The 23,978-nt window shown below is 43.4% G+C and overlaps 1 protein-coding gene across 1 annotated transcript in view; it reads left to right on the forward strand.

Annotated features, from left to right (window-relative positions):
• Positions 1 to 5,037: 5,037 nt before the first annotated feature.
• The window catches only part of LOC111142520 (piezo type mechanosensitive ion channel component 2), a 462,751-nt gene continuing 443,810 nt past the window's right edge, over positions 5,038 to 23,978 (forward strand). Inside the window, exon 1 of the mRNA XM_022495760.1 lies at positions 5,038 to 5,101. Within this exon, the coding sequence (XP_022351468.1) occupies positions 5,038 to 5,101 (64 nt within the window). The remainder of the gene's footprint in view (positions 5,102 to 23,978) is intronic.

Raw genomic sequence — 23,978 nt, forward strand, 5'->3', positions numbered from 1 at the left:
TATTGGCTGTGAATAATGAATGGTGGTTTCCACTTGTTAGTGTCAGCCATCTGGGGACCTGTGTGCCCAAGGCAAGTCATCAACTTTGGCAGAACACCCTCCCCATGAGTTTATAATCTCTTCCTTTATGTGTCAACCTTGCAAAAAAAAAAAAAAAAAAAGTAAAATTTTACATGCTCCATTATTTTCATATGAGCTCTTTCTTACCCAGTAATAGATATTTTGTGTGTTTGGACATGTGTGTGTAGTGTCATGGAAGCAAATAAATAGCAAATAAATCGAATGCAACTCATTTAGAAACAATGCTTGGCTGTGTAGCCTGCTTTATGCCTTGCTTTGTGGATGAAATTTTGTCTGTGCACTGAAAGCCTAAAATCTGACTGGAAAGATAAAACACTTATACATGTCAGCTGATTTTACAAGGTTCTTGACACAAAATCAGCAGTCTGCTGGCTACATAAGATGTTTTATGCACCTTCCCTGTAGATGACTCTGGAAAGACTGTTGGGGGGATAACCTCTGTAGCAGAGGTATAACACGGTGATGTCTCTTACAAATTATTAGAAGTGATCTAGGTTTTTGGAATACAGGGACCTTGAAAATACTTCCACTGTAAACATTAAATCTACAGCTCAAAAAAGTTGCAAAAGCTTCTGTTCTGCTTCCAAATTTTTTCAAGTATAGGAGCCCCAAACTATGTGACTCCTAACTAATGTCTAACTAAAATGACTTCTAAATAAATATTGTGACTTATAAATTAAAACATAGAAATGGATACATCTAAAAATGTTGTATGGATACATACCTAAGGGAAACATGTTACCAATGCTAGAAGACATCCTGTAGCTGGCAGGAGGCAGGCATCCCATCCTCTGTAAGGCTAGATGGTGCCGAGGAATTTTGGCAGGTGTCGCTGGGAGAAGAAAATGCCAGGTTGACAACTTTATGTTCCTCTGGGAAATAGGGTTTGTGGAGTGACCATTTGAGATGATACCCACCCCTGAGATCTTCCAAAAGAAGCTAACAAAGCATTTGAGGGCATAATAAATGACATAGGGGAATACATGATATGGGCCAGTGTTTGAATACTGAGCATGCTAGAGAAAATTAGCACCAGGGTTGAAGATGGTGTTTCTGAATGAAACATTCAGAAATATTAAACCAAGTGTAGCATTAAACCAAGTTCAGAAAAGATCGTATCTAAACAGGTAAGATGAAACCCACACAAGGCACAAACTCAAGACGAAACAAACTCAAGGCACAAAGTTTATGGCTAAAACTCAGACACTTAGGAAATGATCTATTATGCAACTGTGCCACGGTTTTTAAACATATTACTTAGATCCCCTGCATCTTCCTGAGTATGGGAGCAGGTTACTGTGCTTAGTGTGACAGTCTCAGAAATACAGAACCAGTCCTTGTTTTCCAGCAATAGCGATGACAACAGTTATAATAATGGTAATAATGGCAGTTAATAGTCACTGATTACTATGCACCAGACACGTTGCTTAGCACTCTATAAATTGTCTCTCTCTGTTTATACCCATTACATATCATGCAGGTTTTATGACTTTCTTCAACTTGGAAGAGGACTCCAAGGCACTAAACTCTGTAATGATCAAAAGGAGCTGTTGCATTGATTGTCCACATAGATGCAGAGAGGCATGTGGTGACTGGTGCTTAATTCATCACCTGTGCTAAACTTGGGGTCATGTGCTTTAGGCACTCATCAATTATCAAAATAATGTGTTAATGAGTTTTCTATGTAGTTAATTTTCTCCCCCCCAATATTTTCTACCTCATACTGGGTTTCATGCTCAGATTGAGGATTAAGGTCTCTAGCCACGCTAGAGTCCTGACCAATGGTATCAATATTCTAGTGGACTAGCGAGTCTTTAAAAACAAGGCTGTCTTTAAAAACAAGGTAGGTATTACATACCTACCACTTCTCAATTTAGGTGAATTTTAGGGTAAAATAGCCCTTAAAAAGACAATGCCACTGGCTACTGATATGCATTTTTTGTCACCCCATTACAAAAATGTAGCCCCCTGGAAGGTGGATTTGGTTTGGTGATGCCCATATTGAAAACTTAAAGCACATCTTCTGAATTCTGATATGTAAATGAGGACGGTGATTTTCTACTCAGACTGCATACCTGAGAATCACATGAGAGCTTTCACAAAAATATAGGCATGGAGGGGAGGGTGTGGAGGATTAAATCAGAATCTCTGGGTGTGGAGACTGAGCACCGAAATTCCATACGGGGCTTTTCAGGTGACAGTCACATGCAGCCAAGATGGAAAAAACTTTATACGTATAGTTTAGACAAAACTCCTTAGGTGCATGTGCTGGTAAGACTAAGAGGGATCCAGGTCTTAGTATCTTTAAAAACTTAACAGCCATATTGGTACACAATGTGGCAGAGAAAGCAAGTAATACATTTGGTAAGATCATCTATCTGCTAGGTTTCTTGTGTCTTCTAACTTAAGCATCCATGTTAGTTATTTTGAAGGCATCTACATGGCTGGTGTATGGAAAGCTTAGAAAGGATGTGAGGAAATATTCAGAGAAAACTGAACATTCATGTAGTTACATGATACTATTTAAAATTCAGGAGGGCTCTGAGACTTCTTAGGTCCAAAACAAGTTGGGGCGGGGGCGGAAGAGAACACCGTCTATGAACATCCATCCACATGCTAGGCAGATTCTGCAAAACACAAAACAGTTCTTGGTGGTAGTCAGTGATTTGCTGTTAATTTTAAGTTTCTATTGTCTCCACCCCTACTTTTAGGCTCATGAATACATTCGGGGTTTAGATATCCAGGCTTCTTCAGAGCTCCAGGGCATACACATGGTCTAAGTTTTGGGGTATCTTCACAAGATTTTGCTACCTCCAGTCTTCATTAAAAAAGTAATGGTTCAGTTTGTCATTCTCACAGAATTTGGGAAGGCATCTGAACTTAGAACACAGGTTTGCTCTATCTCAAGGGAGACATGGTTAACACAGAGAACCAAGGTTTGCATAAGTTTCATCAGCAGATTTTTCCATCATCTCCAATTCAAGCCTAGAATGCTGGTGCTGAACGAACTTAAATTCTTCCCTCTCGTCCTCTTGGTGGAAAAAAAACAACTCTGAATGGTCCTCCCTACAGATCAGAAAATCATCTGTCTTCTGAGGATCTCAACAGCGCTCCAGCAGGAGCAGATCTCCCCAATTCTTGGATAATGGGGGAAGTGAGGGACCCGGAAACACTGGCGTCTCCCAGCGGCTACCGATTTCTCTAGATCTCACCCAGGGAACAAGGAAAAAAAGGGATGTTATTAGGAGGAAAGGGAAACCGTATACTCTTTTCCCCAGGAGTCATAGCAAGTAACAAATCTGAGGCGAAAAGAAAAGTTCTCCAGAATGTACTAAGTGGGTACATATCTGAACGCCCACACCCATTCTCGGTAAGACGGGGCATTTCTCAGAGCCCATTCGGCTTTGAAACTTCTCACAATGACTTCACAAGAGGTCATTGGTCTGGATTGATTCCGGGTTCTATTTTTCTTAATCGATGCAAGTGTACGCGTGAACTTGGCACAAGTGACAGTCCCACAAAGTTGTCCAAGCCCCCGACTACTCTTGTGCCACACCTGTGAAGTTTTCCTGGCGCACCCAACGATTCTCTGGGTTTGTGTAAGCTCAGGGGCACTCCCTGTGGACGGGGATGCCAGGACGTGTGGCTTCTGTTTCCCGCAGAATGACCGGACGGAGCAGGGCTGAGGGTCTGCTGGAGCCAGCTGCGGTGGAAAGGCGCCGAGCAGGGGCAAGCCGACGCTTAAAAGTCCACGCGGCGGGAGAGGCCGCGCTTCTCTCTGCGCGCCGGCGCCGCGGGTGGGGGCGCGCTCGCCGCGTCGGTGCTCCGCGCCCGACTCGAGAGCTTCAGCGCAGGGGCGGGCTCTCCGCGCGCCGTCTCCGGAGCCGCGGTCCCATTGGTCCGTGGGCACGCCCGTCCCCGGAGTGAGGCTTCGAAAGTTTCATTGAAGGCAGAGAAGTGCGCGCCCGCGGGGAAGCCAGGGCTGCGCCGCCAGGGCGAGGTTGCACCGCCGCGGGCGGGGGGCGCGCTGGCATCCGGACGGCGTTTGGTTTTCATTTTATTTTTTTTAAATTGAGGCCGTGGAGGAGGGAATTGGAGCCAGACCCACTGGCTATGTGCTTTCGTCTCGATTTCTGCCCACGCTCGCACGATTCCTCCTAGTGAAGGAGGGACTCGTAGCGCCACCCCCGGACCGATAGCTCGAGCCCCGTGCAGTCGGGGATGGTTCTGCGCGCCTTGCCGCTCCCACCCGGGTCTCTTCGGCACGAATCTGGGGGGTGCAGAGGCTGAGCTGCACCGCCGCTCAACGATCTGCCACGGGGCGGCTCGGGACCTCGGGCAGCTCCGGGAGTCCGGGCCGAAGGCGGCGCGCCGCAGCCTGCGTGGGCAGGGGGCCGGCGGCCGGCCGCAGAGGCAAGTTGGCTCCGGTGGGGATTCCGGGAAGAAAACTGCCCTCCCGTCCCTGAGCGACGCTCCAGGAGCCAAGCTAAAGGACAACTCGCCCCTCCTGGCCCCTTTCCTCGCTGCGCCGCCCCCCCGGGACCCTCCGAAGTGCCCCGTGCAGGGTTCTGGCCCCAGCTCCCTGCTGAAGAGGCCGCCGCCGCTGGACTGGGGATTCCACACTTCATGGGCCGGTCGTGGGGGGGTCGGGCGCTTGGCGAGGGGGCTACCTAGAGCCTGGTTAGGGGAGGCCGAGCGCCCGGCGAGGCGTCGGGGAGAGATCGGCCAAGGGCGGCTGAGAGACCTGCAAGGGGTGAGCGAGAGCCGGGTGAGGGGCGGCCCACACCCCGGGGAGCGCGCCCTCGGGGCGGCCAGCGCGGCGGCCCTCTGCGAGGCGATGCTGGGTCGGCTGCGAGCCGCCCGCCGCCCGAGGCCCTAGGTGGACATGGACCTGACGCCCCAGTCTTAGGGACCCTCGAAATTCTCCCCCGTGCTTGGACTCGCCGGACCGACGCGATGGCCTCGGAAGTGGTGTGCGGGCTCATCTTCAGGCTGCTGCTCCCCATCTGCCTGGCAGTAGGTGAGTGCGGTCCGCTAGCCGTGGTTACTTGGGGAGGCTAGAGGGGGCACCTGGGGAGGAGCCCAGGCTACCGAGCAAACCTAAGTTAAGGGCTATAGCGTTCTGGAACGCGGTTGGGGAGGACCGCGCCTCTGTTCCTGTACCAGCGGAGTCACGGAGTCAGACGCGTGTTGTCGCCTAGTGCCACAGCTGAGCTCCCTCACTTCCCGCGCCGGGGCGCACGACCGGGGTCTCGCAGAACGGTCCAGGTTCTGACTGCCAGGTTTGGCATGTGCTCAAGACTCTGTGTTGAATTTAGTTACACGTGGAATTTCTTTCGTAGAGTATTGACTTGTGCCCGAGGGATGCCAATCTGCCTGGAAGGCGGTCGTAGACTGCCTTCCCAGGTACAGCGCAGCATCGAACCAGAGTCCCCCTGCGCCCGCGTCCGCAGACGCAAAGCACCTGGTGTACCCACAAGGTCCCGAAGCCATTTCGCCCCCACCCCGTATCCCAGCAATTGTGAGGGAAGAAGGGAAGGACTCTGGCCGTTCTAAAAAGAGAAGAAGTTAGAAGGTGCAGGGAAACAGTACCCTCGCGTTGCTCACTTTCTTTTATTCCGCAAAAGCCCGTACTACAAAAGCGCTGGATGCTGGGGCCATAGAGGACCAAGACGCAGCTCCGCCGTCTAGGCGCCCGCCCTTACAGATCTTTAAAGGGCTAGAGAGCCAAACTGGGACTCCTAGGACCGCTGAGGGTTAAGGGAAGGCCTGAAGGGAGGGTCTTCGACTCTCAGTCGATCTCACTATTTCTGCAGGGCCGGCGGGTCGTTAAAAACAACTGGGTGTCAGGTCTAATGACTGGCATCCTGCCTAGAGTGAGAGTTTCTGAGGTGCTTTTGTAATAGAAGGTGCCTGTTACCCTGAATCCCACTTCTAGGAAAGACTGACAGCGCCTTACTTATCGCTTACCCCACCAGAGCTAGAAAACAGAACACCTTTTACCAAGCAGCAGCTGCCTTTACAAAAAAGCATGACCTTCGCAGAAAAAAGCCACCTTTCTGCAGTTTGCTAGAGGTTCAGGACTCAAGATCATACCTGTGCCAGGTGTTTTATTTGTGCAAGTAATCGACAGGGAGGCTCTAGAGTGTTTCTTGAGGGTCTAATCCCAGCTACTTGGAAGGATTTTGTAGTGGGGTATTAAGTTGTCAGAAACCTCCGCGGAAAGCCAGAGAAGGCTTTCGGGTGAAAATAGTCCCTGGAGAAGACACAGCGTCCTCGGGCAGCCGGAGGGGTCCGGGGCGCATGTGCTGGTCTTTCTTTGCCTTTTGAGTTTCGAGGCAGGACCATTTTGCAAGGATCCTTAACAACCACGCCCGGAGGTGAGGAGCGCAGCGTGCACGAAGTTTACGTGGACGTCTCCCTCAACCAGTTTGCTTAAAATTCAAAACGGAAAAGGCTTTGGGAGAGCCACAGGGGGGAAACTGCGCCGCGATTGTGCTGGTCCCTTCCATACATACGGTCTGGGGAATCGTCTTGAGTATCTGAAGTGCCTGGCACCGTGCCTGGCACGTTTACTGTTTGCCCAGTGGAAGCCAGTGCAGGAGTTTACAAGGGGCTTTCAGTCTGAGGGCCAATCTGCGGTTGTTCGTGCGGACGGGGCAGGAGGCCTGGAGAGTGGCACGAGGATCAGAAGGCACTCTCTTCCTCTCTCCGCGGTGTCCCCTCTCCCCACCTCCCCATCCCACTCCTTCCTCCACCCTAGCCTCTTTCTCCTCCCCGCCTCCTCTTCGGGTAGCAACTCGCCAAGACTGTTGGAAGGGTTGGGCAGGTGGTTACCTGCTGCCAGCTCGATCCAGTCTGAGCTGAGTGTTGTGACAGCAGGGATTTTCGGCTGTTGGTCACCCACCTCGCCCTGAGCTTCGGCCCTGGCAGAACCCAGCTCAGCAGCCCGGGATGCCCCCGGGGTTGCGGGGGCCCGGGTTGTGTCATTCCGTCTAATCCCTGGTGGTCTACACCGCAAAGTCCATCAGTGGGACTGCTCTGAGCTCTGCCACGGGAGACTCCAGAGCAGCGCGAAGGTTGCCAGGGGTGCAGGGCGGAGCTGGGAACGCTGCCTGAGGACCGGGTACCCGCACGGCCCTGGGCTTCTGGCTCCCATCCTCTGACTTGTTCCTCGGCGCTCCGTGAGACCCCGCGCCCTGGCTAGCTCGCGGGACCGGACCTTCCCGGAAGGAGAGCTGGTTTCAGAGACTCAGATGCTAGCCCCCGCTCGCCCCTCGTCTTGCTCCAGAGTCCTGGGCCGCCTTTCCTTTCTTGCTTAGGCTTCTGGATTCCCACGCATCCTCCAGGCTAACAAAAGGAAGGCTAACCTGTATGTGGGTGGGTGGGTGGGGGTGCGGTGGAAGCCCCCAGCTCGGACTGGAGCCTGTTGCTTCCCCCACCCTTGTGGAAAGCCGACCTAAGGAAATGTGAAGCCCAAGGACCTCGGACCTCGTCCCCTGCGTGCAAGAGAGCTAGAGCGAGAGCTCCTGGGAAGACCGGAGGGCTGATCCCGAGTAGCCCCTCACTTGTTGGCTGCTACTTAGGAAAGGCAACCCACTCCCCAGCGACTGTCAGACGCCGTCTGATCCTTGTACTTGTAGGGACAAAAAGGGACTGGGTTAGTGTCGCCTGTTTTGGGCATTCAGTTTTTAACAAGAACTGGTTATTTTCAAGGTTATTGGAGGGTTTTTCAGGTCTGCCTACTCCCACGGTGCTACTAAAACAAATATTCAGGTTTCTGTAATATCCTGGTTATGGAGAGTGCAATGATTTGTTTGTCATTACAATCGATTTTTACATTTTAGCCATCTATTTTTATATCTGGGCAAGGCAACCTTCAAAGCCAGGCCTTTGCAGAAGCTTGTGTATTTAAAAACAAAACAAAACATTTCTCTAACATTGATGTTGAAATTTTTTCTGCACATATCTGCTCTAGTCATTTTGCCTAATGATAGATGTTCAGATTAACTGTCATTGTGTTTAAACAGATGCATAAGGTTTTTCTTTTTTCCTGTAGAAAGAAGTTCACAGAGAAGTGAGAAGTGGAACAGGTCTCTTTAATGCAGGTGTTCTGTGGCTCTTGAGCGTTAAACACAAAATAAAAACTACGATCTAATATAAAATGGTTGTTTATCCTCCCAAATGAATATCCAGTGACAGATTTTCCCACATCAGCAGAAACTGGGCACTTTAAAGATTTCCAGAATTATTTATGATTATTGAGTAGCCATTCTGACTTTTTTCTTACAAATACTACATAGTGGGGGGGAAGCCAGACAAAAATCTTCTATATTATGAAATCTCTAATAATTATAATACTATCTGATCGTTGTTGAGTGCTTTAAAAATATTTTTATACTCTTTTTCTTTTAACATGACTGTACTGTCCCACCCATCTTTAAGTCTATGATTTGAGTCTGTTTCTGGGTCAAAACTGGAATTGTACATTTTAATTCACATGCCCTTGACCCATGCATTCCAGTGCTGGTTGGCGTTTCCTAACGTCTTGCCTAAAGAGGCAACTTAACCATTTTCAGTGCAAGGGAGGGGAGCTGGCTTAGACAGGACAGATTGGTCCAGGAAGAGCAGAATCACAGTGGCATCACTACCTTTTGCTTCCCTTAAATGAAGTGGCCAGAGCTTAGGAGAGAACTCAGCAGAACAGGAGACTATAAAGCACACAAAAAGAATTAACCAACCAACTAGTGTTCTGAGAAAACAAAACAAACAAAAAAAATCACACTTGTGTAATTATGCAAATCCTGGAATAATTTCTAAAATTCCCTTTAGAGATACTGGATAAAAATTAGAGCAAAGCCACGGTGTTACTTTTGAAATATGTATGGGTATAGCTATCTAAATATAATTTTTTTTTCTCTACAGCATAATACATTTCTCCCTATGTGGTATGTGTTATTTCGAAATCACACTGACATACACTCAAAGAATTATAGATGATGCCTCATCGGAGGTGTCCCCTTTGTCTTGCCCCTGCTGTAGCTCTCAGTGGAAGGAGGCTTCATCTGTTGAAGGATGCATTAACAGTGTTCAAAGTTATTTCTTTTCTGTTACACCTTCTTACTCTTATGCACATAGATATTATTTATCATTTTTGGAAAGGAGAAAAGTAATAGTGGGAAGGATTAGAAATAGATAGTTTAATTCTGAAATAAAATATTTTATAGGGGCCCCTGGGTGGCTCAGTGGATTAAGCCTCTGCCTTTGGCTCAGGTCATGATCTCAGGGTCCTGGGATTGAGCCCCACATCAGGGTCTCTGCTCAGCGGGGAGCCTGCTTCCCTCCTCTCTCTCTGCCTGCCTCTCTGCCTACTTGTGATCTCTGTCTGTCAAATAAATAATTAAATAATAAAATCTTTAAAAATATATTTTATAAACACAGATGGACATGGTCATTTTGTTACATGGGTTGTGGGAGCTGGAACTGTGTGTTCAGCCTCTGGGTTTGGCATGGGCTGTGTTGCTTTGCAGGGAAAATATGTTTGTTCATAGTTAGTGATAAGCAGGCTTCTTTGTACCTCACTTTCGGGGAAAAGGGGTTGTGACTTGGCAGTTTCAGACATCTCCGTTCACATCCTCGCTCTGCCCTTTACTATGTGATCATTGAGTTGTTTGTACTTCTTCTCTTTTCTTTCTGTAAAAGGGAGTTTTTAATGTCTCCTTCCTTGAGCAGGTGGGAAATAGTGCTGTGCACATCTTGTGTAATGCCCGACACTCTGCAAGTGTTCAAAGTGGGAGGTATTATTATTGCATTTATGTAGATGAGCAGAAGAGCAGGGATGCTTGAGGAATGTGTTGGTAGAAATTAAGACTAACCAGTTGTGACGTGGGTCATAAGGATACTGATATGAGTAGGTGGGATTCACATGAGAGCAACTCTGTACCTTCCTACGACCAAATTACACCATTGAAAGTGGGTGGGTGGGTGTGTGTGTGTTGTGGAATAATTTTTAGTTATCAGGATTTTTCACACCAGTTTTGCTTGATATTCTACATATGCACGTTGCATTCTCTGGTTAAATAATAGGGTCTCCCTCCACCTGTGCTGACAGTGCTGACTTTTGACTTTCTGACTCTATACCACTATTTTCATGGTATTTATTGAATATGATTTTACTTATTTATCTGCTTTTACACAGGCATTTTCCTTTTAGTTCCTATGCTACTGTAATTGTATAAGAAGTTGCACAGTAACAATATATAATATTATAACTTTTCACATAAATATTCAGGAAAACTTAGAATAATACAGGCACATCTAGATATTTAAGAGCAATCGATTAAGAAGAATATGATTATACAACATATATAAAATAAAAAATTAAATTTTGTAAGAACTGTAGATTTAAACATTTGCTTTGAGGACATGGAATCAGGTATACACAATAAAACAAGTATATCATTGAATTGAGGCTAAACACAAAGCTGTATTGGAAAACATTTTCAAAATGTTTGGCTGTAAGAGATAAGCGTATATGAGGCTTATCCCATTCACCAGATCCTCCACTTGGCCTTTCAGACCCATCAGGACATGGCAGGATCAAGAAGGATACATACTCAGGATCTTTGGAAAGAGCACTTTTAGACATTTTTGACAATTTCATAATTGTGACCTCCCCAATGATTATCTAATGGGCATGGCCTGTTTAGCTAAATCATTTTTAAAATTTAAGAGTGATAAGAAATTTTTTTGTATCTTTTCTGTTTATTGGTAGATTTTTGAAAAACTACATGTAATAGTCCTTAAAAATGCATTTCAAGGGGCGCCTGGGTGACTCAGTGGGTTAAGTCTCTGCCTTCAACTCAGGTCATGATCTCAGGGTCCTGGGATGGAGTTCCACATCAGGGTCTCTGCTCAGTGGGGAGCCGGCTTCCCCCTCTCTCTCTGCCTGCCTCTCTGCCTACTTGTAATCTCTCTTTGTCAAATAAATAAATAAAATCTTTTTTAAAAAATACATTTAAAGTCTCCTGCAGAATATACATTTTTTTGTTTGCTTCATTTTATTGTATCAGGATGGTGAAGTTTTCCAATTGTCACTTTTGAATGATTTTCTTTGCTGAACTTGTAGGCATGGTTCTGCCTTCAATGAGGATATTATGGATGGACATATTTAAACGTTTTGGTATGTGAATTCCAAATTTTAGATACATTTTATAAAGAAGAATGGATCTTTTGTATCTATCTATGTGGTTAGTTCCCACTTTCTGTTACAATTTCACTAGTCATCTGGGGGTGAAGGTGTTGCTAAGACTTTGCTCTCTTATTTTTATTTTACTTTTATTTTCCAGTTTTATTGAGAAATAACTGACAAAAATCCCTGTATTAATGAAGGGCACACAGCATGATGGCTTAACTTACATATATCACAATATATGTGATCACCACAGTAGGTTCAGCTAACATCCATCTTCTCATATAGATACCATAAAATGAGCAGAAAAAAGAAAAGAATGAAGGAGAAGAATTCTCATGATGGGAACTCAGAATTTCTTCTCAACACCTTTGCTGTATGTCACACAGCAGTGTTAGCTGTAGCCATCATGCTGTCCATTACATCTCTAATACTTGTACATCTTACAACTGGAAGGCTGTATCTTTGACCAACTTCCTCTAATTCCCCTGTTTCCTATCCCCTGCCTTTATTTTATTTTATTTTTTTTTAGATTCCACATATAAGTGAAATGTTACAGTATTTGTTTTGTATTTCTCTGACTTATTTCACTTAGCATAATGCCCTTGAGATCCATCTATATTGTTGCAAATGATAGGATTTCCTCATTTTTTAATGGCTGAATAATACTCCATTGTGTGTGTAGGTGTGTGTGTATATGTATGTTTCTTTATACATTCATCCTTCAGTAGACACTTAGGTTGTTCCCATGTCTTTGCTACTGTAAATAAAGCTGCTATAAAAGTGGGGTGCAAATATCTTCCTGAGTTAGTGTTTTCATTATCATTAGATATATTCCCAGAAGCTGAGTTGCTGAATAATATAGTTTTTCTATTTTTAATTTTTTTTTTTTTTTGAGGACCCTTCATGCTGTTTTTCATGGTGGCTACACCATTTTACAATCCCACCAACAGGCACAAGGGCTCTCTTTTCTTCACATCCCTGCTAGCATTTGTTATCTTGTCTTTTTAATGATGGCCATTCTAATGGGTGTGAGATGCTATCTCACTGTAGTTTTAAATTGAATTTCCCTAATGATTAGTGATGTTGAGCGCTTTTCATGTACCTGTTGGCCTTTTGTGTATCTTCTTTGGAAAAATGTCTATCCAGGTTATTTTCCCATTTGTTAATTGGGTTATTTGATTTTTTGCTGTTGAGTTGCAAAGTTATATGTTTTGGATATTAATAGGTTGTCATTTCACTTTGTTGTTATTGTAGTTGTTGTTTTTCAGTGCAAAAACTTTTTAGTTTGATGTAATCTCACTTGTTTATTTGGTTTTGTTCCTTATTTAAGTGCCACATCCAAAAATTCATTACCAAATGTCATGCTGGGGAAATTTGTTCTTATGTTTTCTTCCAGAAATTTCATGGCTTCGGGTCTTGTCTTTTAGTCTTCAATCATTTTGACTTAATTTCTGTGAGTGGTATAAGATATGGGTTCAGTTTCATTCTTTCACATGTGAATATCCAGTTTTTCCAACACCATTTATTAAAGAAACCATCTTTTCTCCATTGAGTATTCTTAGCTCCCTTATCAAATATTAGTTGACTGTGTGTGTTTGCGTTTATATCTGAGCTCTCAATTCAGTTCTATTCATCTGTTTGAGTGTTTTTATGCAAATACCATATGTTTTGATGACTATATCTTTATGGTATAACTTGAAATCAAGAAGCATGATGCCTCTTGCTTTGTTCTTTCTCAAGATATCTTTGTCTATTCAGGTCTTTTTTGCTTTCTTATAAACTTTAGGAGTGTTTTACCTACTTCTGTAAACAATGCTACTGGAATATCAGTAAGGATTGCATTGAATCTATAGATGGCTTTTGGCAGTATTGACATTTTAATAATATTAATTCTTCCAGTCCATGAACATGGGATACCATTCTGTTTATCTGTGTCACCTTTAATTTCTTTCATCAATATCTTGTCATTTTCAGCATAGATATCTTTCATCTTCTTAGTATTTCATCATTAAATTTCTTCCTAAGTATTTCATTGTTTTTGATGCTATTGGAAATTTCTTTTTTCTTGTTTTGAAAATTTCATTGTTAGTGCATTAACTGCTCTCTTAAGGAGTTATTTATTCTATTACCCAAACTCAGATGGATTCTCCTGTATTTTTTTCCAACTCTGAACTCTCTCGCTCACTCCCTGCCTCCTCCTTGCTTTAGACTTGGTTTGATCAACACCAAGCTTCTTATCCTCCCCTACAGCCAGCTCTCATGAGCTCAGTGCAGAATTTCCTTCCTCTCCTTGACCTGTACAGTTACAATGATACTGTTGGTGTCATTGACCCTCAGGTGCAAGAGTTTTGCAAATAAAATATCTTGTTCATAGATTTTCCTCTAGGTTTGTCTGTAATCTTTCATCTCATTCAATAGAAGGGTTGTCTTGGATTCACATTCTGCATGTCCTATAGTGTTGGAGAACCTCAGACCTCCATCTTGGCCTCTTGGTCTCTTTCCATCCTTCCCAAGTGCTGAGCCAGGTGTGACTTTGCCTGCTCAAAGCTCTCCAGAATTGATTCTGGAGATCGTGGGGTTTTTGTCAGCATCAGTTACATTCCAGTGTCACCCCAGTCAAATCAGGCAAACCACTCTTGCCATTCTGTTCCATACAGTGAGTGCTTGGTTATCAGCACACGGAATTTGTATTCTTCTCCTGGGAGCAAGTAGATTCTTTTCTCTGTGGATAGATGACCTTTTCAGCCAGTTTCAATCAAAGGCAATTTTATTCTTTGCAAGTCCATTTTTAAAATACAGGTTACTCAGGCTAACGAAGTTTAGATAAGATAAACTTTATATCTGTCACATGATAGTCAAGATGTAGGTGATTGAAAGAAGATATTTAACTACACTCTATGATGTTACATGGGGAAATCATCATTGCTACCTTGCAGGTATTGCAGTCCTCCCTGGGGTTGAAGGTAGTCTGTTCCCATGTTTACATCAAGTTGAAGGATGGAGGAAATAAACACAGAGGGACAATTCTTCCTCATCTTCTAAGGACACAACCTGAAGTTGCATGAATAGCTTCTGTTCAGATCCCATTAGCTTGAGTTTAATAATATTATTTACCAATTCCACTGCAAGGAAATCTGGGAAATGTCTTTAGTTTGGCTGGTAATGAGCTCAGCTAACAATGGGGGAAGATGGCTCTGTTACAGTGATAGAGAAGGAGAGAATGAAGATCAAATATTAGTCTCTTTCTCCTCTTGCAGACACTGCTGATATGTCTGCCATCTCCACTTTGTTTCCAGACCTATAACTAGACTCAGGTTCTAGCATGCTCTTCAAGGTGAAGTACAAAGTGTGATTCATGAAAATCCAAAAGAACTGAGTTTTCCAATTTAAACAGACAGAAGTTTGAGGAACATATGCAGGAATGGGAGCTTAAGGGTATAGGATAATATAAAGAAGAAACATAAGGTTAGATCTGGCCAAATTTATTGATATAGAACCACTAAGAAGAAATTCTGGATTCAGTGTTGTTTCTCTAGGGGTTAGAAAGGGCTCTGCTTATGTGGTTGATTGGTTGGCTGGGACAGGGACAAAAAGGTGACCTACGCTAAATGAAGTTGTAATGCCAGTCTTGTCTTGGTACACTATAGTGGAAGAGATCCAAAGGCTTAGGGAGATTGGAATGATAGAGTGAATTTATCATGTAAGACCAGCTCATGCACCTGGTCCAGAGGACACATGGGTTCTCCACAACTGAGAAATAAATTTGTGAGAAGACCCTCAAAATTCTCAAAGAGTTCTGTGGTTGCTCTTCCCTGTAGGTCAAATATTACAGTAGAAACTACTACCATTGACTGGGGATCCTTAAATACAATGGGGATATTTGGGTCCCAGGCACCAAATGGCCCACTTAATTGCCCAAGCCAAGGTGGGTGTGGTTACCGTAATAGACAGTGCAGTCAAAGCAGTAGTCAGAATAGTCTGACTTGAGGAGAACTTTACCTTTGGCTTGTTGGACCTGGTGTCCCTAGAAGAAATAGATAGGCAGTGTACTAAATTCTGACTTGATCTGTATACACGGAGGAGTTGTAGTTCAAATGAACCAAAGTCTGACTTGAATCCCAGAGTCGGGGAATCCCAGAGTCAATCCAGAGTCAGGGCCCCTCAATTACCTCCCAGGCCTGAGCCAGTTTATAGACTCAGAACCCTGAATGAAGGACTTGTTAAGAAGTGGCCAAAAGGGCCATCGATCAACGAGAAAAAAAGAATCTACTTGCTACCAGGATGAGAATACAAACTTTCTGGGCTGATGGCCAGGCACTGTATTGCAGGCGGAATGGCAGCCTGATATGGCTGAGTGAAGGCTGGAATGTAATTGATGCTGAGAAAAGCCCTAACTACTCTTAACTCAGAATAGCAGACGAGGTCTCCTGGATGTAGGAGCCTCTACCTGCCAACCACACTTCCATTTTACTTTCCTCACTTTATTTTGGCCAATAAGTATCTTCATTTAAAGTGTAAATATTTGTGGAAAGATTAGATGACTGTCATTCACATGGTAATATAAGTTAGTTCAAATAGCTTATTTTCCTTTTTTCACCTGGTTGGGATGGAGTGGAAATTTTAACTGATTAGGGAGACATCGTTGTTAATTGTTGGATGTAGGTATGGTGTAGATCCTAGGGATTTTTTTTTTTTTTTTTTTTTTTTTTAAGGAGCCATAATACCCCTGGGCATTTAGGGGCTTACCAGGATGTATTCCAATACCTAAAGCACAAGGAAAACAGAACACAAAAATCCTTCCCCCCGCCTTCTTTTATTTGTATTATCTGGTTCGTTCGTTCTTTCTTTTTAATTAAAGATGGTGAACTTTTTTTTTTTTTTAAGATTTTATCTATTTATTTGACAGACAGAGTTCAGAAGTAGGCAGAGCGGCAGGCGGGGTGGGGGGCAGGGGACGCAGGCTCCCCACTGAGCGGAGAGCCTGAAGCAGGGCTCTATCCCAGGACCCTGAGACCATGACCTGAGCCAAAAGCAGAGGCTTAACCCACGGAGCCACCGGTGCCCCTATTATCTGGTTTCTGACATCCAAGGGGAACCTGTTTTGATTAAGTACCCCAGCTCTAAAGTCAAGTCATTTAGGTACAGATCTTGGCCTGTCGTACTAGCTATGTGACCTTAATCAAGCTGTTTAACCCCTTTGTTCTTTGGAAAAGTTTCATCTGAAAAATGAGTTGATAGTAATATGACCTGGCCCCAAGCACTTGCAAGGCTTAGATGACAGTGCTTTTGCCACCCAAATTCTTGGTGCAGTGCATGACACATGGTAAACACTCAATAAATCCTAAGTCTGAGGATTAGTTCCAGCCTCAGAAATCAGGCATTGCTATTAGTCAAAGGCTGGTTTGAGGATCTGCACATTAGGAGCAACATAGTTTCAATGTGCAGATGATTTGGAGTTCCAGTCAACTTCCAAAGAAGCTTTGGAATGAGACCTGTTGGAAGTTGAGAACTGTTTATCTGGTCCCCATATACTCCCTCCCATTTCCCCTATCATTTATGCTGGAAGGCTCTGTGTCATTGTTTATTGTGACCTTTGGAACGATGTGACATCTGTGAGATCGTCTCCCTTTCTTCAACTCTCCTTCCCAGGCAGAATGAAGTGTTCCCTCTGTGTTTACCTGGCCCTTGGTTCCTATTGTCACAGAGTCTTGTACTTAGTTGTATGATTGTTCTCCTCCCTTCCATGTATCTGCAAGTTCAGGGACCTGGTGTAATCCTTCTTGATCTCCTTAGCACTCACTTACTACCTAATGCGTAATAGGTATTTAAACTAAACACACACACACACACACACACACACACTTATATTTATTTATTTATTTACTTTGAATTTATTTATTTATTTATTTATTTTGATTTTATTTATTTATTTGAGAAAGAGAGACAGAGTGACAGAGTTAGCGAGAGAGCGCATAAGCAGGGAGGAGAGGGAGATGCAGGGTCCTGCTGAGCAGGGAACCTGATGCTGGGCTCAATCCCAAGACCCTGGGATCATGACCGGAGCTGAAGGCAGAAGTTTAACTGATTGAGCCACCCTGGTGCCCCTAATATATATATATTTTTGAATTGGAGGGGTTTTTTTGGCTGCAGAGTTGTGTCCAGTCACTATACTTTGGCTGTCTGGCAAGGGCTAAATTTTGTGAATTTTGAAGAAACATTTGCTAATTGATTAGTTAAGGAAATTCACAGGCTGAACATTTTCTCTTGAGTATCTCAGACATGGGAAAATTCTGTTAGGTCAAGCATCTCCTAGCCATTGGGTTTTCTGTGTTTGAAGATAAAATTCACAGGTCTAACTTCCATGCCCTGTGACTTTCAAAACATGAATTTGATCAACATGGGGATGAATAAATTTTACTTGCTCTGCAGCGACTAGAGAAGGAGAAATGCATTTGATAGTGGTAAAGCTTGCCCGGAGCATCATCCTTGAAGTGCATATGATTTTTTAAAATGTTTTTCAGCTCTCCCGGAACCACACAAATCGATCTGTTTTCTGCTGTGGTCAGATACGCTCTGTTAGCAGTTTTGGCCACAGGTGCAGGAAGGAGGAAGAGTGTCGAACCTTAACAAGCTGATAATTTTGAACCAGAGCTCCATGGAAATGAATTATAGATCTGCACAGCATTGAGTGGTTCCTGCTCCTGCCATTTCTTTTCTCCTTTCGCATTCCCCAGACTCTACCTGCCTCTAGCAGCCTTCCTCTTTGGCATCACCACGGAAGGACGTGCCCCTGCTGGACGGTCTGCGCTGCAAGTGTTTTGGAAAGGGCCCTGGTCTGAAAGTCTCACGAATGAGTCTTGGCCTTATTCATAATGAGCTATGCGACTTTGCCAAGTCACAGAAACTCTCTATTCTTCAATTACATGATTCAGAATATGAGGTGCTCAAGCCTGAGAAGTATTTTCATGGTCCTTACCGTAAAATATATGCACATTTTTTTTTCTTCAATATTAGAAGACATGACTGTAAAGCATTGCTTTTTTAACCAACACACCAGAATTTTTACATCTGAATTGTTCTGGGCCCTTTGTAACTGTCACACATAAATCATTTCACACTTGATCTCAAAGAAATGTTAGAAAAGGAGAGGAAAATAATTTTGGGTCATGGTGGGTATTTGAGGGCTTTTCACAAGAGCTGGTATGGAGGAGGGTTTAGGTTTTTGTAATCCTCACATCTCTATGGCTCTCCAGCCCTGCTCCCAACACAGAATCACACACGCATCATTATTGGGGATGATAATAAAGAAAAACAAAATGTGTGGTCAAATCTGGTTGAGAATCAGCTGTGTACAGCTTTGCGGAACCAAAGGAATTTTGCCACCCATCGTTTATGGTCAGACATGCCTGTAAGGAAAACCTAAACATGTGGAGTTATTAATTGAAGCTAAATGAAACGGTAGAGACCTGGAATTATATAACAACATTTGAACCAGGAAAATATTTATTTTTGAGCAAAACATTGAATTTATCAAAATGTAGCATGTCAGTGACATTGTAGACCTCATGAGATTTTAGCTGGGCCATTCTGTTACACAGACAAGGACAAGGTGCCGTGGCGGGGTGGGGTTGGGGGCACAAAAACTCAGGTGTGTGTAAGTAAGAGTCCCAGCCCAGGCTGGGGGTGGAGGGTACCCTGTAGGGGTACTGCTCTCTCCTGGCTGCGGGGATACTGTGGGGGTATGAGCTTCCCACACTTCAAAGCCTCTACCTACTCCTCCTCTCTCACTCTTTTGAGACTTCCAGTTTTAAAACTCTTTTGAATTACCCTGGCCAGCGGAATCCTGACTCTTGTTGGCCTTCGGTCCTGAAGTCAGGGTAGATGATAGCCGTGAAGCCTTCCTAGCTGGAACCAGGCTTGACACTCTGCTGTAGCACTCCCTCACTGGTGGCTGGTGGGTCATTGTCAGGCACGAGAGACAGTTAAAGGTCAGATTATAAGGCTACGGGAAGATGTAGAGTTGTAAAATGGGGTTTGTTTGGGGGGAGCCAATATTTTCCAGAAAACTCCAGCTCCCTGGAATTTATCATCAATGACCACAAACCTCTTTAGCAATAACGTTCAGTGTCCTCATTCTTGCTGTTGCATTGCCACACAGTTGGACTGTACTAGGCCCCCCACCAGCATTACTCAACACCCCCACCCCAAGCACACCTTGGGCTATGTATGAACATTAAAACCACCCTTGACATGCAACAGTTTCCCATCATGGAGCTTAATCAGAAGGGATGTGGCACAAACCCCCAAGGCATTGTTAAATTGGATATCAAAATATTTTGAGCAATTATCTTTAGAATAATGGTGACCACCCAAAGTTACTACCTAGAAGGGAACAAAGCAGGGATTATCTTATTCTTATGACCCTGATCAGTTATCTGTTCCAATACTCAGATTTGCATATTAGATCTAGCCCCAGAAAGTACATTTTAAATGTAGCTCTGGCTATTCCAAAACATCACAATCATGAAAGACAGGAGAGTCTAGGGAACTTTCACAGAGTGGAAAAGACAAAGAAAACAGGAAACTAAATGCATTGTGACATCCTGGATTGGGTCCCTGGAATGGAAGAAGTATGTTAATGGTAATCTGGTGAAATCCAAATAAAATTGACAGTTGAGTTAAGAATATTGTACCAAACTTAATTTTTCAATTTTGAGAATTCTGCTGAGGTTATACAGGACGTTGAGAAGCTGGTTGAAGTAATCATGGGAATTTTCTGAGTTAATTTTGCAACTCTTATTTCAACCCCAAATTATTTTAGGATAAAAGTTTTTTAAAGTTAAAAAAAAAAATGTAGTGCTGGTCTACCAGAGAGAGACAGCATGCTATTCAAACTCTGTTTAGAATATCTTTGCAGGTACTTGCCACACTAGAATCATTTTTCATAAATTTGAATATGCTTAAAATGCATTTTATTAAAAAGAATGTATTTGAAATGTGATTTTAATAGTCCTTGGTGACTCTGTTTCTTTCATTATTCTGATTTCAACGAATTTTTCTCACCCTTCTCCCCTTATACATTTCCCAGAAGGCACTCAAATATTACAGTAACCCAAGGCTGTTTCATTATGTGCCTAGTCTTTCCTGTCTTAAAATAGCATTGGCCTTTGTTTACTCCAATGTCAAAGAAAACTCATGGCTGGTTTTTGTGCTGATTCACCTCTCTCTATCCCTTTTGACATTATTGCTTTCTAGGTTTCTTTTTTGGCAATTGCCCAAGAGGAGTTTGACAATTTTTGAAAATCTTAAAGTTCTCTATTACCATATAGACCTCCCCACCCATGTATTCCTGGCTCAGTTATTGGTATTTCTTCTTGATTCTCAATAAAAACATAAGAAAAGATTTTTTTGGGGGGGGTCACCCACTTTCTTCTTTCTCCTTAAATAATAAACAACACAGGGAGGGATACACCTAAGAGGTTTACAGGTCATCTGTGGTGTGTGGAGCTCAGGGCTGACCCCAGGCTGCAGTTCTCACTGGATTGCTGTGTACCCCTACCCCCCACTGCCTGCAGCAGGAGGTATGTGGGCTCCTAGGGTTCCTGTTTCCTGTGCTGGCAATAAGCTATTAGGTGTTCAGGAAAGGCCATTGTCATGGATGCACTCATTCTTGGGTGTGTATTTCTAGTCAAACTAATTAAATCACAGTTGCTTCCTGAACATGCCCTTCAGTGAATATCACAGCTCTTGTCTTCTTGATAGTCTTCCTTTCATGAGTCCAGCACGAGCATGTATTCTTTCCCTTGCACCATTTTTTTCTCTAGAGTGTCATAGAGCTTGGTCTGACAGCAGCTACATAAACACAAAGTATGGCTGTCTCCCCTCAAACAGAGTTTTCAACAAGTTTCTAGACTCTCAGAATCACAGGGTTTCCACGTAGAGCTGTCCTAGGCAAAAACGGACCATGCCCGGACAAGCTGTGCCCTCCCCACTGAACTTGCCTGCCTTCAGTAAGAACTGCTTCCTCACCTTCTCTTCCCTCTCCCTTCCTCTGTGGCCTTCCAGGATTTTTCTAGCAGGGTTGACAGGCAAGGGAAGAACCAGGACTATGGGGTTAATTAGACAAGGATTGACATTTGGCTTAAATCCTTCTTAGTGATAAGATGAAGACAAGTTGAAATTGTATAGCTTCTCTGAGCCTCTGTTTCTCAGTCTGAAAAATGACAGACACCCCATGTTCTGAAAAATACTGGGAAGGAGTCAATGAAAGGATGTAAACCAAGCGCCTAGCACAGCGCTGACAAATGAAAGGCTAACCGAATGTTCTCTTGTTTCTCTTCTCTCTCTTCCATGTGCCTGGGTCTCTGCCTATCCACCTGTCTTCTGAACATTGGACCCTGAATGTCATGGTCTTGTCTCCTCTGATTCAGAGCCTTGTGGATTGGTCAGGCATCAAGAGAAAGGGTTATTGGGCACCTGGGTGGCTCAGTCCTTGGGCATCTGCCTATAACTCAGGTCATAATCCCAGGGTCCTGGGATTGAGTCCTGAGTCAGGCTCCCTGCTTGGTGGGAAGCCTGCTTCTCCCTCTCCCACTCCCCCTGCTTGTGTTCCCTCTCTCACTGTATCTCTCCGTCAAGTAAATAAATAAAATCTTTTTTAAAGAGGGGAGGGGGGTTATTGACTGTGTGTGTTTGCCCCCCGCCCAGGGACCCCTGATGTCAAATAGGCAAAAAGCTCTTACCAAAAAGAGGGCAATTCTGAGGATGGGAATTCAGTGACTGATGAGAAAAGATCAGGTCTGATTCCAGTGTGATGGTGAAGTGAGTTCTGTGGAGCTCACGGTGCCTGCACTTCGGTTATAATTCTTTAGTAAAATCTGCAAAAGGTAGGAACTGAGGTGGATTCATCTTAAGTGATGGTAGCCAGTGATGAAGGTTAGCCAACAGTGGCTTGTCGCAGGCTGGCTATTTTATGGCAGTAAAATTTATTTTCAAGTCTTATAGGGTATCAAGGCCATATATTTAATATTTGAGTTCATTTCTTGATTTTTTTTTTCTTGTTGTTATTTCAGACACTGAACTTAATAGGTGTAAAACATCTTCTATTTTAACTTTTGGAAATCTTAATTTTCCCTAATTGTAATTCTTAGGATATTCAAATAGAGTGAACACGTTCCCAATTTGAGGTTTAAGAGATAACAGGTAATTTTACATAAATCTGAGTGGAGTTGGGTAATTTCCTTTGCCTTTAGAGCCTGCTTCAAATCGAGGATGTTAGGTGACAAATTAATCTTCCAAGAGTATTTTTTAAAGGATTTCTTTAAGGATGGCTTATTTAGTTGGACGGAGATAATAGTTATAGTTTTCTGATTTAAACATATTTTAAGAATAATTTAAGAATGAACAATTTTATGATAGTTGTTAGGTGAGCCAAATATTGAAAATTTTAAAACAATAGCAAAGACAATCATGTTTTGCACAACTTAAAGAAAAACTTTGAAGACATAACACAAAGGTGGTTCTCTGTGCTTATCTATAATATAAAAATTAATAACTTTTGTAAAGAGTGAAAGACATTAAGGAGAATAAATAAATATTTTTCTGTGTTAAATTATTTAATCTTATGCAATCTTATGTTTGGAGGATATATTTTTTTAAAGATTATTTGAGAGAGAACAAGAGAGAGCATGTGTAGGGGGAAGGGCAGAGGGAGAGAGAGAATCTCAAGCAGACTCTGCTTTGAGCTTGGAGCCAACCTGGCTCTATGAGGACCCTGAGATCAGGACTTGAGCTGAAATCAAGAGTCGGATGCTTAAATGACTGGGCCACCCAGGTGCCCCTGTTCTGGGGATATTTTAAATACCATGAGGGTGCCAAGAATTTTAATAATGTCAAAACTCCTGCTAAGAAGACATTTTCTTTATGTATCACATCGATTTCTAGTATCTGAGGGCAATGGGCTGTGCTATTTCAGCTTAGCCCCCAATAAAGTCAAACTGAGTTTTATGAAGTTTTAATATAATTGACCCAAAGTTTGAAGCTACATTTGCATTTCTAGTAGGTATCTTATACAACATTCCTGGGAATTCCAGGGCAGAGCTTGCAGGTACGTTACAAATGTAGTGTCCTGTTAATTTCCAGGAAGGGATGTTAAGGGGTCATAAGCCTCCTCACAGATCTCCTGTGATATATTAAAATTGGTGGAAAGCCACCTGTCAGAAGGGTAAAGTCAACAACACAAAAACAGGTGTTGGCAAGGATGTAGAGAAAAAGGAACCCTCTTGCTCTGTTGGTGGGAATGCAAAGTGACATAGCCACTCTGGGAAACAGTATGGAGGTTCCTCAAAAAATTAAAAATAGAATTACATTATGCTCCAACAACCACACTACTGTGTACTTACCCAAAGGGTACAAGAACACCAACTCAAAAGGATACGTGTGCTCCATATTTATTGCAGCATTATTTACAATAGCCAAGATACGGAAGCAACCCAAGTGTCCATCAACCGATGATTGGATGAAGATGTCACTCGTGCATGTGCACACACACGCATGCACGCAATGGAATATTACTCATTAAAAAGAGTGAAATCTTGCCATTTGTAACGATGTGGATGGAACTAGAGAGTATGATGCTAAGTGAAATAAGTCGGTCAGAGGAAGACAAATACCATACGATTTCACTCATACATGGAATTTAAGA

Source organism: Enhydra lutris, unplaced genomic scaffold (genome assembly GCF_002288905.1).
Source record: "Enhydra lutris kenyoni isolate GAN:26980312 unplaced genomic scaffold, ASM228890v2 scaffoldscaffold8, whole genome shotgun sequence".
Lineage (NCBI taxonomy): Eukaryota > Metazoa > Chordata > Mammalia > Carnivora > Mustelidae > Enhydra > Enhydra lutris.